This window comes from Rhineura floridana, chromosome 15 (genome assembly GCF_030035675.1).
Source record: "Rhineura floridana isolate rRhiFlo1 chromosome 15, rRhiFlo1.hap2, whole genome shotgun sequence".
Lineage (NCBI taxonomy): Eukaryota > Metazoa > Chordata > Lepidosauria > Squamata > Rhineuridae > Rhineura > Rhineura floridana.
The window spans coordinates 34,008,557-34,024,403 of NC_084494.1; the positions used below are offsets into that span (position 1 = coordinate 34,008,557).

A 15,847-nucleotide genomic window follows, 5' to 3' on the forward strand; every position below is an offset into this window, starting at 1 on the left:
TGGAGGGAGTAAACATGTAAAATTGGGGGCAGGGCCACAAGGAAACAAATACACAAATCCTTCCCAGAGGAACACCTATTTGTGTAAATGGAAAACAGTGGACTGGAAGCTACCATTGAGCAAGAAGGGTGGACCTTGAAAATCTATTACAATGGTAAAGCAGCATCTCTAGTATGCAGTTAGGCTCCCGTATGAATAAGCCCCTGGAGTGATTGGCCTCAGAGGAGAGCATGCTCCGGGAAATCTTGAGATGAGAAATGAAATTGAGGAAGCATCCGAACTACTCTGACATAGCCTGGCTACATAGGTGTTCCACTCACAAAAGCAAAATTTCTAGATACCCTATATGACTGTGCCCTAGAACAGTTGGTCATGGAACTGACCAGAGGGACAGCGACCCTTGACTTAACCTTAAGTAGCAACCAGGACCTCGTGCAAGATGTAAGTGTTGTTGAACTAATTGGGAACAGTGGCCATAGTGCTATTAAATTAAATGTACATGTAAATAGCCAATTGACAAGAAAATAAACACGGTCACATTTGACTTCAAAAGAGGAAACTTCCTAAAAATGAGGGGATTAGTAAAAAGAAAGTTAAAGTCCAGAGGGTCAAATCACTCCAAAATGCTTGGGAGTTGTTTTAAAACACAATAATAGAAGCGCAACTGGAGTGTATACTCTAGACCAGGAAAGGTACCACCAGGGCCAAGAGAATGCCAGCATGGTTAACAAGCTCAGTCAAAGAAGCTTATTAGAGGAAAGAAGGCTTTCTTCAAAAAAAAAATGCAAGTCTCGTCCAAATGAGGAAAATAAAAAGGAACACAAACTGGCAAAAAAATGCAAGGCGACAATAAGGGATGCTAAAAAAGAATTTGACGAGTACATTACTAAAAACATGAACACCAACAACAAAAAATTATTTAAATACATTCAGAGTAGGAGACTGTCTAGGGAGGCAGTTGGATCCTTGGATGGTAAGGAAGTCAAAGGTGTACTAAAGCAAGATAAGGAGACACTAAATTGTTCAGGGTTGTTAAAACAAAAAGGGATTGCGAAGAGCTCCAAAAAGACCTCTCCAAACTGCGTGAATGGGTGGAAAAATGGCAAATGCAATTCAATATAAACAAGTGTAAAATTATGCATATTGGAGCAAAAAATCTTAATTTCACATATACGCTCATGGGGTCTGAACTGGCGGTGACCGACCAGGAGAGAGACCTCGGGGTTGTAGTGGACAGCACGATGAAAATGTCGACCCAGTGTGCGGCAGCTGTGAAAAAGGCAAATTCCATGCTAGCGATAATTAGGAAAGGTATTGAAAATAAAACAGCCGATATCATAATGCCGTTGTATAAATCTATGGTGCGGCCACATTTGGAATACCATGTACAGTTCTGGCCGCCTCATCTCAAAAAGGATATTATAGAGTTGGAAAAGGTTCAGAAGAGGGCAACCAGAATGATCAAGGGGATGGAGCGACTCCCTTACGAGGAAAGGTTGCAGCATTTGGGGCTTTTTAGTTTAGAAAAAAGGCGGGTCAGAGGAGACATGATAGAAGCGTATAAAATTATGCATGGCATTGAGAAAGGGGATAGAGAAAAGTTCTTCTCCCTCTCTCATAATACAAGAACTCGGGGACATTCAAAGAAGCTGAATGTTGGAAGATTCAGGACAGACAAAAGGAAGTACTTCTTTACTCAGCGCATAGTTAAACTATGGAATTTGCTTGCACAAGATGCAGTAATGGCCACCAGCTTGGATGGCTTTAAAAGAAGATTAGACAAATTCATGGAGGACAGGGTTATTAATGGCTACTAGCCGTGATGGCTGTGCTCTGCCACCCTAGTCAGAGGCAGCATGCTTCTGAAAACCAGTTGCCGGAAGCCTCAGGAGGGGCGAGTGTTCTTGCACTCGGGTCCTGCTTGTGGGCTTCCCCCAGGCACCTGGTTGGCCACTGTGAGAACAGGATGCTGGACTAGATGGGCCACTGGCCTGATCCAGCAGGATCTTCTTATGTTCTTATTGCAGAGAAGCCAAATGATATTTTTTGCATCTGTCTTCACAGTAAAGGATATATGGCAGATCCCTGAATTTGCAGGGAGACTGAGGAACTGAACGGCGATGAGAGATGAAGTTCTAGGCTTAATGAACAAAGAAAAATATCTAGTAAGGAATGTCTCATGTACCATTTTCAAAAATAATTAAACTTTTATTATATTATCCACTTAACATTATTTCACACTAAAATGTATCTTCTTTGGTAGTCTGGATAATAACATGTTCTAATGGACAAAACCACTCCTTTGTACTGATCAATTTGTATGTGATTTTCGGAAGATACCTGCACTACTATTGGGTAAATGTAATCAAAATACTTAACACTGCTTCACATTTATATGGAACTTTAAGAACTCTTTCAAAGTGCATCACTTACATTTGCTCAATAATCCTTTCACCGTCCCTTGTAAGGCAGTGCAGATTATTCCCATATCTTACATAAGGGACTGAGCGTGAGAGAGACTAGGTTGTCCAAGGTCCCCTAGTATGAGTTTGTGAACAAGAGACTTTCTTTCTGGCGCACAACATACACTCTGAGCAATCATATTTGGTTTGAATCAGTCTCTTTGCTTGGTGATTTAAACTATTATTTAAATAGCCTTCTTTTACATCAGCCTTCACTGATCTGGTGTCCTCCAGTTATTTTGGACTACCGTGTGATGCTGGGGCCATATGATACTGGGCTTATGGGAGCACGGCTGTGCTGGCTGTGGCCAATGGGAGTTGTCATCCAAAACATCTGGACAGCTCCAGGTTGGTAAAGGCAGCTTTATGTCACTCTATATTATTGTCAGTGATTTTCTCCATAAACCACCCCCAGGACTGGCTGGTCACCAGTAGTTGCAGATTTGGAAGGTAGAGACACACAAACACACAGAGTCTTCATCTCCGCCATCCCTACCAGCTATACTTGTATTTTAAATTACCCATCCCTCCCTCCCTTCCTCCATCACAGCAGTTCCTGGGTGCCACATCACTTACTGCTCTGTTGGGCCGTCCTGATGCTCAGGTACACAAAGAAGGTGAAGTATTTATTCTTGTCCAGGTAGATCTTGCCAGGCAATAAATTATTGGGCATCAGGTTGTAGATCTTGATGTAGTTGGCCATGTCAACATAGATACCTCCTGAGGAATTCCAGTTGCTTGCCACATAGGAGTAGTATTCCTGGAAAGCAAGGAAATATGATCACATTCTTTTCCCAACACAGTGTCTTTAACAGCTGCATACTTTTCCTCCCAATACAATACCTCAGTAATGGTTACAACTGCCCTGGAAAATAGGCCGCTGTTACTATCTACATATTACAGTTGGGAAAGGAGTGACTGATAAGTAATGGCTTGCGCCTAAAATAAGGTATCCAGTGAGGATAAGGCAAAGCCTAGGAGCAAACTGGGTGTGTAGTTTATTTATTTATAAATGTATTTATATACTGACCTCTCACAAAACATCAAGGAAGCGTACAGCAACATAAACAACATTTAAAGCAGTACAAAACAATCATTAAAATGACTGGCCTTTGTTAAAGGTCCAGAGCGTCTTGTCAGAAAAAAGGACCATTCATTCTCTGAAAGTATGAATGTTTAATTACCAGATGTGATATATACACTCACACAGTGGGAGAGAGGTGGTGATGGTACTCCCCGGCACAGAGTAAGACTACCTCTTTTTTTGCTGCCTGAGTCAACCATTTTGTGCTGGCACCCATGACACGTTTATCAAGATATGAGTACTGGCACCTCATTTTTTACCCAAAAAAGCACTGTACGTATGTATATAATTAAAAACAATCAGGAGTATGTGCAGCGTATGTATATTTTCCCATCTCTTTCAAAGAACATCGACTGTTAAAGCCTACTGGCAAGATATCAAAATATGGTTTCTCCAGTTGAAACAATACAATAGCATCCCTCTCTCTCCTTGAAGATCAAGGTAAACAACCTCCTTTATATTACTTAAGGGGAAAAACAAGTTTAAGATCAGACAAATATTAATCTTGGGATGCTGAGAAAGATTATTTCTGAGGAATGTTTCAAAATATATTTTTTCTTACTGCATCTTCTTTCTTGTTCTTCCACCATCTCCATGTGGGGTCATGGACTGGGTCAGCATAAGACTAAGGAGGAAAAAAATTGGTAAGATGACAGAAAGAAACCATCACTAAGCTGGCATCAAAATCTGTCTAGAAATGGAGAAAAACATTGCAGTTTTATTTAGTATGGGATGGCACAGATTCCTGCTCTGTCCAAACCAACCAGGAGTAATGATAATTGATCTGGAAGGTTGCAATGGAAGGTGGTAGCAGCTCTTGAAAGACAAAATTACACTTGCAGATTTTAGGTGTTCAGCTTGCAGTGAACAGCTGTTCCTGGGCACAAGAAAGAATCAAGAGCTGATGTGATGTAGTCAATAGAGCGCTGGAATCTTTGTCCAGCCATAACGGTCATTTTCTCTCAGGATTACAGGATTGTTACAAGAATAAAAAGAGAGAACTCTACCTATACAAGCCTCAGCAATTTAGAAAGGAGAGGTATAAACAAGCGAGGAGTTAAATTCATATGCCTTGACACTCCCAACTCTCTCTGAAGTCTTGCCTTTTTCATTTTCCAAAAGAAACATGAGAGCAAGCAGCATCTTCTATTTTGAAATTGAAAACAAAATTTCTCAGGATTAAATTGGGTGCCACAAAATATGAGCCAGAAGCTAGAGCCTGCACACTGTGGCAATGCTTAGGCCACCTTCTTTTCACACCCTCAAGAGAAAAACAGAAAAGCTAAATGTATTCTCACTCTGTGGTAAGATGAGTGCAACTGGAGCAGCTGGTAGACGAGTCCCTGGTACACAGTCAGTGACTTCTCATCATGGAAGCCAGTTTTCTCCATGATCTCAGGAGGCTCAGCCTGGTAATGCTCCATCCGGGTGAAGCCTTGTGGGAGAGGCAGGTTCACAAGGCGCATAACGGCAAATGGGCAAAGGTGGGTGAATCTGATGTAGTTTAATCCCCTAAAAAGCAAAGGAGCAGACTAAGAACATAATTCCCAAGCCCTGTAACCTGTGCCCTCTGTACAAAGATTTCGGGGCATGGTACACCAGTAATTAAAACAATAAATCCAGCTACAAGTCAGGAGCAGACAAAACAACAAAACAATAAACTTAAAACACAAGCAACAGTCATTACAAAATTGAACTGTGAGATTAACAATTATTAAAAACTTGAGTAGATAATCAGGTTTTAAAGGAAATAAAAATAAATGCCAGGCAGATCTCTGTAGGCAGGGCATTTCACAAGTGGAGAGCCACCGCAGAGAAGATCCTCCATGACACCACATACTATGAAATACCCAATGATGAGTCACAAGGGAGGGCCTCCCTGGAAGATCTCAATGCTTGGATAGGACAGGGAGAGGTGCTCCTTCATGTATTGAGGTTCCAAGTAATTTAAGGCTTTATGGATTATAACCAACACCTTGAATTCATATTGGAAAAATGGAAATTTGACATACTGTGAATTTCTATTTGATGTTGGCAGTGGAGGACATTCTATTGTAGGGATGACCCCTCCAACTGGAATGACAGGGTCCAGAATCCTTTACCTCCTCTCCAGGGGGAGGAGTTATCCTGCCCTCCAGTCTAACTGGCACAGCAAGAACAATTCCTCGAGGCTCTGCTCCACTCTTTGGGGTATGTTTGGGTTTCATGTGGGTAAACACTCATTGGGGATCCACATGTACACTTGTAGCAGAGCTGGATATAGAAGTACCCCCACACTACACACCTTCTGCTTCAGGGGAAGTGCAATCCCATCTAGAGTACACCACCCCACTGTGCCTCCATCTTGTCAGGATTCAGTCTCAGTTCATTGGCTCTCATGTAGTCCATTACGGCAGCCACCTAGACCTTGACTGGAATATTATGTGTAGGGAGAATGACATTTTCCTTTCCCCATTGCCCCCTTGAGCCTCTATAGCTCAACTGCTTCAACATTCCATATGTACTGAAGGCATTAAGCACAACTCCTTGATGGGTAGTTTGTTGTTTTGAAAAATTGCTTAAATTTACCAGCAAGCATATTTCTACAGACCTGGGTAATCCTCCAAGTATGCAGAAACCACCACCTTATTTTTGGATGGCCCTGTTTCCCTTCCAAACTTAAAAGCTTTAGTATTAGAAGGAATCATTTGAGTTGCAGCTCTAAGCTATTTTCCTACATGTCCCTCTTAAGCAGAGATAGCTTAGTCATAGTTATCCATGCCCTGGTAAATTTGAGATTGTACTACTACAATGCTTTATATGTTACTGCCCTTGATGACAATTTGGATACTTCTGTTAATGCAGCCTAAAATGCCATTTGCCTTTTTTGCAGCCACATAGCACTCTTGGTTCATATTTAGCTTGTTATCAACACCAGTTCCAAGATCCTCCTCGCATGTAGTATTGCTGTGCCAAGTATCCCCCATTTTAGATTGTCACCTGATTTCTTTCTCTGGGTGCCTCCACTGTCTGACATACAGCAGGTAGTGACTGAAGAGTCTTAAGGATATAACTTGGCCAGACTGAAGAGCAAGGCGAAAATCAGTACCGCTCAAGCGAGGCAGGAAAATGAACTAGCACTCCGTGGGAGGGGCCACAGTAACGGTCTGTTTTGAGTGTTAACTCTTTCTTGCCTCAAGCACTAGCAAGGAAGACAATACCCACTTGGGGGTGTCCTGGTGCCCACTGGAGAAGAGTCTTTTCTGTGGTGGCTCCTTGCCTTTGAAACGCTCTCCCCAAGGAAGCACATCTGGAAATCTCATTACTCTCATTTAGGTGCCAGGCAAAAACATTTCTGTTTTCCCAGATTTTTAAGACCAGCTGATGCAAGCATTGTTTACAAAGGACACTTTGATTTTACCATCTATTCAAACTGGCTGTTTTAGTTTGTTGTTTAATCTGATGAATAAGTTTATATGCTTTATTTTTATTTTAAATTGTGCTTTTTATTTCTTACTACTCTTTTAGCCATCCCAGGAACATAAATCTATGTTGAAGATGTGAATTATAAATGACATTTAAAAAAAAGTGTAAGACGGGTTGGTTCTCCCCCCCACCCCCGGTAGCTTACAAAATACTAAAGCCTAAAGTGGGACAGTCCAGGAATGACTTTCCTGCTTGATTCTGCTGCATGTATACACTGGCTCTTGCTGCACTTATATATATGAAGGAGCATATCACTGTCAAGCGGGAGTAGCACTGTGCGCACCTGGCTTCCCATCAGCCACCTCACTGCACTTACCGGAAGGGAGAGGTCAGCATTGTGCGAGTGCAGCAGTGCAGCCAATGCAGCGCTCCCGCCATTGCACCTGCTCTGTGCCAACCTCCTGGTGATGCAGCTGGCAGGAGGCCAGGTGCATGATGATGCTCTTCCCCATGAGCTGCCCCTGCAATCAGTTCTTTTTTCCAAGTTGAGAAGAACTGGGGATTTGAGCAAAGCCCACAATCTAAGGTGAAGGGGACCTATCCATGGCCACGTCTTAGGCAGTGTGGGAGCAGCCAATGGTCTGATGTTGCAAAAGCTGCTCAGAAAGGATAGAAATGGAAGTTCAAAAGAGCAACAAGAGGACAGAGACCAGGAATCTTGCATATGAAAGGGCAATAGGCTTAAGACTCTGGACAGCCTTTCAGTCAGGATGATCAGGATCTGGCAGCCCTTGTACCCCCTTCGCAGATGTTTGAGAAAAGTTCAGAATCAATGGCTCCACTCCTTGCATGTTTCACTCACTTGTATGTCATCTCTTTGTTAGGGGTGCTTATCAACTGGTCATAGGTCAGGACATAATCCAGAGGGAATTGCCTCTTGACTAACCTTCCTTTGCCCTTAGTATCTACCAAATAAACCAGCTGAAAGAAAAGAAGCCCAGATTAATAGTTTTAGATTAGAGCATTCAGGTACCCAAAACACAAGTGTCAAATCTCTCCTCTCCTCCAGTGTTCAACTACATTACACTCTGCAACGTTTAGTGACACTACATTATAGCAGACTTCAACCTTTTCCAACTCCAACCCAGGGCCCGCTTTTAACTACAACCTGCCACATAATGGTCCATTTCTAATAGCTAGTTGATAGATAGATAAACAATCTTTTTGCCCTGTCAATCAAAGCAACAATTTAAAACAATAAATACAATCCAGATACACAACTACTTGAGTTCCAGTTATTCTAGGAGTAGAGAGACAAGAGAAAGGATGCTCTCACCTCTGTCACCCGTGCCATACCCCAGCCCCATCCAAGTAAGCAGCAGTGACACCAAATTTGGGGGAGCATCTCCACCTCACCACCACACATGCCTTTACTGGCTATGAGGCTCCTTTTCTTACCAGCTACCTCCTGAGTCCCCAGTTAGTACAAATGCAGCCTGATGCACCCACCTCTTGCATCCCCTCTCCGTTGAAGAAAATGGTGACTAAGGACTGCTTCCAGTTCAACCCATAGTTCGGTGAACCTTTCATCACCTGCAGAGTGTTGTAGACAGTCCAGGCTTCTGACGGATATACCTTTTTAACTTCTATGCTACTTTCTTTGGAAACCCAGATCTAGACAGAAAAAAATATATGGATAGGATCAGATTGCACACGATTAACTTTTCAATCTCTAGTCCATATCTTGCCCTTGATATGAATTCCTGAAGTATCCTTAGGCAAGCCCTTATTGTCTCAGCTGCTCTGCAGGGATACTGGTAACACTGGTATAATAATACTGAGCAAATGGTTTGGAGCCAGGACTTCTAAAAGGCTGCCTCCTCTCATATGAACCTACTGACATGCTTAGTTCTCCAACCAAAGCCTTGCTCTGCATTCCACCGCCTTTCTAAGGTGTGAAGGATGACACAGGTTAGGGTTCTCTTGGTGGTGGTGCCCACTCTTTGGAACTCTTTGCCTTGTTTGTGTCTTCAAGTGGTTATGCAGCTCTCATAGTTATGATGCTTAATTTCTGTGGGTTCCTCTGCTCTTATAATCTCCCTGCTACTTGGGGGAGGGTGTTTAATTATTTGTTAACCACCTTGAGGGTCCCACAAGGACAGAAAGATGAGACAGAAATCATTTAAATAAATAAGCAAGAATACCACGCATGCCACAAAGCACTATGAAGCCTTGCTCTCTCAAAACAACAAGCCACTAGATAATTAAGGAAGATAAGCAAGCATATTTAAAAAAAAATTAAATTGTGTTTTTAAATTGTTTGTGTTTTAAAATTTGTATATTTGTTTTCAATGTTTTTAATTGCTGTAAACTGCCCAGAGAGCTGCAGCTATGGGGTGGTATATAAATGTAATAAATAAATACATACATACATACCTCTTCTAGGTCTGTCACAAAGGCAATATCCCCAGTAAATGACAGAACAAAGTATTTGATGGCGGAATTACTTGGGAAGTTGGAGAGATATATGTAACTCCACATGTCATTGCTGTAAAGAAACAGAGGAGAAATTTTTGTTTTCAATTTGTCTCCTCCTTCCCCCCCATCTCCCTGCCACCTCCTCCATTTTGGTTGAAGACAAATGTAATATTTAAAGAAAAGTCACAGCAGATGCTTTGCCCACTGTGTGAGCCTAATTCCATAACTATATCGAGTCCAACACTGGATCAGCCATCCGTGTTACCATTCCATCTAGAGCAGCGATGAGGAACCGCCAGCCCATGAGCCTAATTAGGAATGGCAGGGCACTTTTCAAATTGTCACCTGACATCATAACTACCCACCCACCTGTCAAAGCTGGCTTGCAGGAGGCGGGGGATCCAGCTCCCCATCCCTGACTTAAAGGCTGCCTGGCTTTTCTATTGAAAAATGCTTCCAAACAATCTCACTGGTACATCTTACTTTAAACTAGGTGACAAATTGGAGGAGATTATAAGAGTCAAGCATTGCACAGGGCTCAAAACTAAGACCAGGTGATGAGCCAGCCCTACTAAAAGGTTATTCTAAGCAGCAATCTAAGCAACAATTGGTAGCAGTTAATGGGGACTTTCTTGTATTGATGCACAGTCCCTTTCATTAGATGTATAATGTGCAATCCTAACTGGCAAGCATATATAAACATAAAAGGGACAGAATTACAATTGATCAAAAATTACAATTTATCAGGCCATTCAATTCTGTCACCTGAGTCAGTCACTGGTAAAATAACAGGAAGCAAAGAATAGAAATGGACAGTCCTCACCTTGTGTGGATGTTTTGGGACCTGTACTTTTTACTTTGTTCATAAAGGATTTAGAATTCGGGATAAGGTGGCCACATTTGGAGAGGACACCCAATTATTAAGGGTGGTAAAAATAAAAAGGGATTGTGAGGAGCTCCAGAAAGATCTCTCCATAGTGGGTGAAAGGGTATTAAAATAGCAAATGCAATTCAATGTAAGCAAGTGTAAAGTGATACACACTGGGACTAGGGATGGGGAGAAATTCAATCCAGTTTGCATTTAAAACCAAATTTATCAAATTTGCACTTTCTGAAACAATATGAGAACCAAAACATAGCCATCCTTCAAAATTTGTGCTTATCCAATTTTTCAAGGCAGTTCTCCAACCAAACAATGTTTACAAAAATGCATATATTAGGGGAAAGTGTGCACAAAATAAATATATTGGTTAAAAAAACATACAAAAATGCAGTATATTGGGATAAAGTGATTGCAAAAAATGTATACATTAGCCAAAACTGCATATTTGTATTTTAAATCTATGTAATCTGCCTCAGGACCCGAATTCCAGATGAGAGGCAGACAATAATTTTATTATTCTTAATTCTTATAAAAATGTATTTGTTAGGAGAAATTCACACCAAAACGCTGAAGAATTTTCAAGAGGATTTAAAAAAAAAAATCCAAATTGCTGCAGAAATGTGGAAAACCGAATTTAAGATTAGAAAATTGAGAAATGGAAAAAACTAAAATTGACAGATCTTTCCATCCCTAACTGGGACAAAAAAAATCTAAGTTCACACATAAACTAATGGAAGATATCCGAGGAAAGAGGAGACATCTTTGTCTTTGCTCTCTCTCCTGAGCCATGAAGGCAATGCCCAAGTCTGGGCATTGCACCTCCAACTTAGTTAGAACTAGGTATGCCTTTCCTATCTACTATGTATTTCTATAAATAAAGTAGCTTTTCTTATTTTACTACGTCTTAAGTCTCAGTGATCTCAATGCAGGCTAAAAGACTGCTACTTAGGTAAATACATACACTGGCACACAAGCAGCTCAAATGCTGAGTATCTCTGCATATTTTCATAACAAAAAGGGCAATCAAAAATGATCAATAGGCTGGAGCAACTCCCCTGTGAGAAAAGTTTACCACATTTGGGGCTTTTTAGTTCAGAAAAAAAAGTAAATATTTATTTAGTTTAATTTATATACCGCCCTAAGCCCAAAGGCTCTCTGGGCGGTGTACAAAAGATAAAAACAAGCACAATATATAAATACAATAAATCAAAAACAAAACAAATAAACAATAACGAACCAAACAACATCCAAAATACGGAAAATGCTGTTTAAAATACACTTTAAAATACACTTTAAAATGCCTGGGAGAATAAAAAGGTTTTCACCTGGCGCCGAAAAGATAGTAACGTCGGCGCCAGGCGCACCTCATCGGGAATCAGGGCAGAGGATATGACAGAGGTGTAGAAAACTGTGCAGAGTGTGGAAAACGTGTATAGAGATTCATTTTTCTCTCACACATAATACTAGAACTCAGAAACATCTAATGAAGCTGAATGTTGCAGAATTGAGGACAGAATAAAGGAAATTACAGTGCGTAGTTAAACTATGGAATTTACTGCCACAAGAAGTGATGGCCACCATCTTGGATGGCTTTAAAAGGGGGTACAGACAAATTCATGGATGATAAGGCCAGCAATGCCTACTATCAGTCTGTATCTGTACTGCATATTTGAATTTGTTTTTATATGTGGATTATTCTATTGTTGATGTTTTACTGTGAAATCACTTCCAATATATTTTTAGGGAGCAATTCATAAATGGCATCAAACAAATAAATAGTTATGATGGCTGTGACCTACCTCCAGTATCAGAATTGCTATACCAGGTGCAAGAAATCACAAGTGGGAGAGGGCAACTGTGCTCACATCCTGCTTATGGGCTTCCTTTGGGGGCATCTGGTTGACCATTGTGAGAACAGGATGCTGGACTAGATGTGCCTTTCGTCTGATCTAGCAGAGCTCTGCTTATATGGCTTGAATCAAGATTTTTTTAAAAAATAATACTATATTATTTATTTATTTGTTTGTTTGATTTATATCTCACCCTTTCTTGTGATAATTAGCTTACTAATGCCAGTATGTTTGTGTTACCAATGCTTCCTTGTGAATGGGTCACTATTTTACTTTCCAGTAATTGTCACCTTGGGCTTGTCCACATTTGAGTGTTATTTAGCTGTTACTCCATGTTTTCCGCATTCGAATTAGCAGAATCTGCATGTATTTGAATTTGTATACAAGAAACAACTTTGCTCTTTCTCATTCATAGAAGTAGGTGTTCCCTTTTGTGTTCCACCCTGCCTCTAATCTGCTGATTCTATTATGCCTATTAAGTACCAACAGGGCATGCATGCTGCACACACACACACCTTTTTTGTTAAATCCCTAATACCCAAGAAGTGTGCAAAAGCACACAGTCAGGCAATTGTAAATTTGCTTGTGCAGTTTTCTGGTTTTGTGCAAATTTGAGATATTAGAAGAATATGGCTAGTGCAATTTGCTTGCACAGTTTTCCAGTTTTGTGCAAATTTGTACAAATATATATATTAAAGGTTAAGTTTCTGATGAGCCCTTACTAGCAGGCTGGAAAAGAAATGAAAGCAATTGATCCACCCACCAATACACTGAAACAAATCATATGCGACCCTGAGTAAAGTGGTTTGGAGCCCAATTTTCTCCAGTTTTTCAGATTATCCCCTTATCAGGTAATCTGAATTTACAAGAGAAAAGCATCAAGACTGTGTAGTCCACCCTCAAACAACACCAAATTAAATTGGAATGCAAACAGCTGCAAACACACAGTAAACTCAAGTGTGGGCAGCCCTTTACATTCTTTTTGCATTGCATATCCTTCTGACAATTCCCCTCCCCGCCACACATGACTATATGCTTGCCTAGTCAGTATTACACTTCATGCATGTGATGAAGTGGACTATGGTCCACAAAACTTTATACCATAATAAATTTGTTAGTTTTTCAGGTGCCACAAGACTCTGTTGTTTTTGGTTTATGCCATTTGATGTCCCTACTCCATGTTTTACAGCAAACAGCAGTGTGAGAAAACTACATATAAGGATAGGAGAATGCAAAACAATGCCCAGCATCATAGGACAGTCCACCATTACTAGGGTACAGTCAGAAGTCTACAGATTTTGATTTCTGGGCAGCAGGGTCAGTAACTTCTGAAGACTAAAGGAATACATTATAAAGAGAATGCTGTCTGGAACTGGCAACCAATGCAGCTGTTTTTAAAAACGGGTTATATGAGATCTAAAGGGACACACACACCCCCAGTAATCTAGCTACTGCATTTTGGACCAGCTGAAATTCCCAAGTCATCTGCAAGGACAGCCCCAGCAGGGAAGAAAGCAGGGGGTCCCAGTTACCCTTTCCTGCAGATAGTTAATAGGCATCCATAGTACAAATTGTACATGGAGTTGCCTGCAAATGGAAATGGACTGCCTTCAAGTCGATCCTGACTTATGGCGACCCTATGAATAGGGTTTTCATGGTAAGCAGTATACAGAGGTGGTTTACCATTGCCTCCCTCTGAGGCGGAGAGGCAGTGATTGGCCCAAGGTCACCCAGTGAGCTTCATGGCCATGTGGGGATTTGAACCCTGGTCTCCCAGGTCGTAGTCCAACACTCTAACCACTATACCACACTGGTTCTCCACACTGGAGTCACCTATACAAGTAAAAATAGTGAAAGGCTTTGAGTAGGGAATTTTACCTTTCCAAGATAACATTTCCCCAGATGTAAAACATCTTACTGAAGGGGTTTAAAGCCAAACCTCTTGGTATGAGGGTTGTATTTGTGTATGGCTCAAGTCCCAGCAACATCACAAACCCTTTATCAGAGCCTGCAAAGGAAAAAAAGAAAAGAAGTGGATTACAATGGATGTTCTAACTGGAGGTGATGACAGTTAAGACTACAGAGTAACTTTTTTAAAAAAGGATGCAGTAGAAGGAACCCTCTCTTCCCCCCAACTCTTTCCCCTCTATATGTTTCAAAACTCAGTTTGAGTTTTTGGAACAGGAGCATCTGCACAGTTTTTGCGTTCCTTGCCGCTCTGTGACACAGATTACAATGGACACAGTTTTCTAGAGAGAAGAGTGCATAGGAGGTTTGCTTTTGTGCATGCATGTGTTTTGAAATCCAAATGTACAAGTAAAACAAAGGGAACCCATAGGAATGTGTGAATCTCTACTTATCTGTCTCCATATGTAGCCTGAATCCCCACTCCCACTGTACTGTCCCATCCCACACGTGAAAGTAGAATTTTTCTTATAAGCTTTGGAGAATTTCTCATTTTTGCATTAATTTGGGGTGTTCCAGCACCCAAAGTCCACCCCAAAATGACTCCCCCAAATCTTATATGCTCAGTTTTCATGTCTGTTTAGAGTATTTTGACTCTGCAAAACAGAAAATGTTTATTTGTAATACACACTTCCTGCTAACACTGCTTTTAAATGCCACAGCAGCAAAAGGTCAGAGAGGTCAACAATCACCTATACCTGGCCAACTCTTTATTATGCAAAGTCCCATTTCAGCTATGGAGATGAGGACAGTAAGTAATTTATTACAGTCAGAGACCAGTCTAAAATACACACAAACTCAGGTGATCACAAAACAAATATTATAACAGGACACGTTTAAAAGCAAATGGGGATGAGGACAAAGTGGACCAAGACTCTGGCTTTCAAGGAAGGAGGCTCAATCCTTCCCCATATGCTGCCAAAAATGCTCCTCAGCTATTAGCCCCAGGAGGGAAGATCCCACTGACACCAATAGAAGCTTCTCTCTCAGGGGTATTGGCTTGGGAACATGGTGGAATCATAGCATATGGCAGGGTTGAGGAACTTGTAGTCTGCCAGATGATGGTGGACAACTCTCATCACCCCAGACAATAAGGTATGCTGGCTACGGCTGATGGGAGTTGGAGTCTCACAACATCTGGACAGCCACAGGTGCTGCTGCAGGAGTGAGACCGTGCTGGGACCATCAAGAGGCAAGTTTGTCCACCTGCTTTGCCCCCTCACCCCTGCTCTTAGTGACATTTTTCTGGGGACTGTCCTTCACTAGGAAGATGAATGCTTTTGGTTTTTAGCTGTTGTTGCTTTTTAGAAATGCTAGGATTTTCTTTGCTTGAATTTTTGTAAATTGTATTGTTTTTATTTGTATTTGTGTTTTTCTATTTGTGTGTAAGCTGCCTTGGGGGCCTTTTTGGCCAAAAGGCGGCCTAGAAATAAACCATGACATAACATTACTGGCATGTGGGAAATTAAGGAAAAAAACCTCCCTGTTACAGTCCTGATCCTTATCCCTAACCCCTGCCAGTGGCTGGCATTTAAATAGGAAAACATGTGCATGTTAAATGCTTACATACAGTATATTTAATGACACAAGTAATTTGTCTTTTAAGCAGGGAATTCTGATGACCCTCACCAGTCTAATGGGATGCTTTGTAAGGAACCATGACACAGTGATATAAAACTAGTACTGGCAAGTAGTTTAGATATGTCCCATGAATCCCCCA

At 41.2% G+C, this 15,847-nt stretch overlaps 1 protein-coding gene across 11 annotated transcripts in view; it reads right to left on the bottom strand.

The window, feature by feature from the left end:
• Nucleotides 1-15,847, bottom strand: part of CATSPERG (cation channel sperm associated auxiliary subunit gamma) — a 90,363-nt gene that overhangs the window by 31,328 nt on the left and 43,188 nt on the right. For all 11 annotated transcript variants that reach the window (XM_061597618.1, XM_061597621.1, XM_061597620.1 and 8 more), the window contains 7 exons: nucleotides 14,041-14,170; nucleotides 9,388-9,499; nucleotides 8,461-8,625; nucleotides 7,814-7,932; nucleotides 4,845-5,058; nucleotides 4,109-4,171; nucleotides 3,039-3,222 (listed from right to left, as the gene is read on the bottom strand). In XM_061597618.1, the coding sequence (XP_061453602.1) occupies nucleotides 3,039-3,222; nucleotides 4,109-4,171; nucleotides 4,845-5,058; nucleotides 7,814-7,932; nucleotides 8,461-8,625; nucleotides 9,388-9,499; nucleotides 14,041-14,170 (987 nt within the window). The remainder of the gene's footprint in view (nucleotides 1-3,038; nucleotides 3,223-4,108; nucleotides 4,172-4,844; nucleotides 5,059-7,813; nucleotides 7,933-8,460; nucleotides 8,626-9,387; nucleotides 9,500-14,040; nucleotides 14,171-15,847) is intronic.